This window comes from Aplysia californica, unplaced genomic scaffold (assembly GCF_000002075.1).
Source record: "Aplysia californica isolate F4 #8 unplaced genomic scaffold, AplCal3.0 scaffold01293, whole genome shotgun sequence".
Lineage (NCBI taxonomy): Eukaryota > Metazoa > Mollusca > Gastropoda > Aplysiida > Aplysiidae > Aplysia > Aplysia californica.
The window spans coordinates 18,048-20,100 of NW_004798563.1; the positions used below are offsets into that span (position 1 = coordinate 18,048).

General features: G+C 46.2%; 1 protein-coding gene across 2 annotated transcripts in view; it reads left to right on the top strand.

Moving 5' to 3' along the window:
- Nucleotides 1-2,053, top strand: part of LOC101850056 — a 17,457-nt gene that overhangs the window by 6,007 nt on the left and 9,397 nt on the right. For both annotated transcript variants that reach the window (XM_005112495.3, XM_005112496.3), the window contains exon 2: nt 604-751. In XM_005112495.3, the coding sequence (XP_005112552.1) occupies nt 604-751 (148 nt within the window). The remainder of the gene's footprint in view (nt 1-603; nt 752-2,053) is intronic.

Consider the following 2,053-nt stretch of genomic DNA (forward strand, 5'->3'; position numbering starts at 1 on the left):
TTATTATTATTATTGTTATGTTTAACGAACGCTGTATTTGTGTTGCAAGTGGCGTAAAACTCTTAGTAAAACTAGAACAACGAGGGAGCTTGGTGTGTTCGCCTCCAATATTTGACAGTTATATGACCTATTTGTGTTGCAAGTGCCGTAAAACTTTGAGTAGACCTAGAACTAACACCTCACTGTGTGTGTCGTACAGGCAAGTACTCTGTGTGTGTCGTACAGGCAAGTACTCTGTGTGTGTTGTACAGGCAAGTACTCTGTGTGTGTTGTACAGGCAAGTACTCTGTGTGTGTTGTACAGGCAAGTACTCTGTGTGTGTTGTAACACCTCACTGTGTGTGTGTCGTACAGGCAAGTACTCTGTGTGTGTTGTAACACCTTGCTGTGTGTGTGTCATACAGGCAAGTACTCTGTGTGTGTTGTAATATCTCGCTGTGTGTGTGTCATACAGGCAAGTACTCTGTGTGTGTTGTAATATCTCGCTGTGTGTGTGTTGTACAGGCAAGTACTCTGTGTGTGTTGTAACACCTCGCTGTGTGTGTGTTGTACAGGCTAGTACTCTGTGTGTGTTGTAACACCTGGCTGTGTGTGTGTTGTACAGGCAAGTACTCGGAGTACATCCAGACCCACCTGGAAGACCTGCGGGCCAAGTGTGATCACCTCCTGGGGTGCATCAACAAACTTCTGCAGGGGGAGAGTCCACTGGTCGTGCTCAAGGGAGACAACATCAGCCTCAACAAGATCTGTGGGTGAGTCCGACCAGCTTGTGGCAGTAACCCCCCCATCTAGCCCCATGATCCAACACAAGTCATTGGAGCTTGTGGCAGTAACCCCCCCATCTAGCCCCATGATCCAACACAAGTCATTGGAGCTTGTGTTAGTAACCCCCCCATCTAGTCCCATGATCCAACACAAGTCATCAGAGCCTGTGTTAGTAAATCCCCATCTAGTCCCATGATCCAACACAAGTCATCGGAGCCTGTGGCTGTAACCCCATCAGTGCTTTCTTGTCCTACCTACATTTTTTTAAACAGTGAAAACACTGCATAACAATGAGTGAGCTGAAGAAGAAGTCACATTTTCTTTGTAACAGAAAAATGGAGATATATGACAAAAAAGCAATGAGGTCGCGCCATCTGACCCCATGCTCCAACATTAGACATCCCGGCTTGTGTCAGTAAATCCCCATCTGACCCCATGCTCCAACATGAGACATCCCAGCTTGTGTTAATAAATCCCCATCTAACCCCATGCTCCAACATTAGACATCCCAGCTTGTGTCAGTAAATCCCCGTCTAACCCCATGCTCCAACATTAGACATCCCAGCTTGTGTCAGTAAATCCCCATCTAACCCCATGCTCCAACATTAGACATCCCAGCTTGTGTCAGTAAGTCCCCATCTAACCCCATGCTCCAACAGTGGTGAGGCGCTCTGACATTGTCAGTTACTTCTTGGATTTTATCCCTAGCGACATAATGTTGATTTATCGGCCGATATCTCCTTTCACAGATTGCGAGAAGTAACTCATTCTGTCAGCGTGCTTCACAACTTTTATGCGGGTGGTTGGAGGGTGCCTTCATACAGCCTGTTCAATGAATTCATGTCTAGATGGGTTTTTTTCTGTAATCAAATGGTTAAAAAAATTAATTATGTGAAATAATTCCCTCAGTGAGCTGACTGTCACATGATTCTCTCAGAGATGAGTCTAGAATGTCGATTTTGGACATTTTGTCTTGTAGATTTCTCAACACTGCAGGGAGATTTATAGGAATGAGTGTTGTTATTGGATCACGGGCGTCGGTGGCCTAGTGGTTAGGCTCTCGGACTCGCAACCGTAAGGTCGTGGGTTCGAATCCCGTCAAGGACCCGACGTTGTGTCCTTGGGAAAGGCACTTTGCACAAATTTTCCTCACTTCACCCAGGTGGAAATGGGTACCCAGCTATAGACAGTGAAAGATCTTGTCAGTTTGATAGTGTTTGAGCGCGGGAAATCCGCAGCTTGCACTGTATGCTTCCGCGGAAGCTGAGAATGTTTGTGAGTGTTCTCAG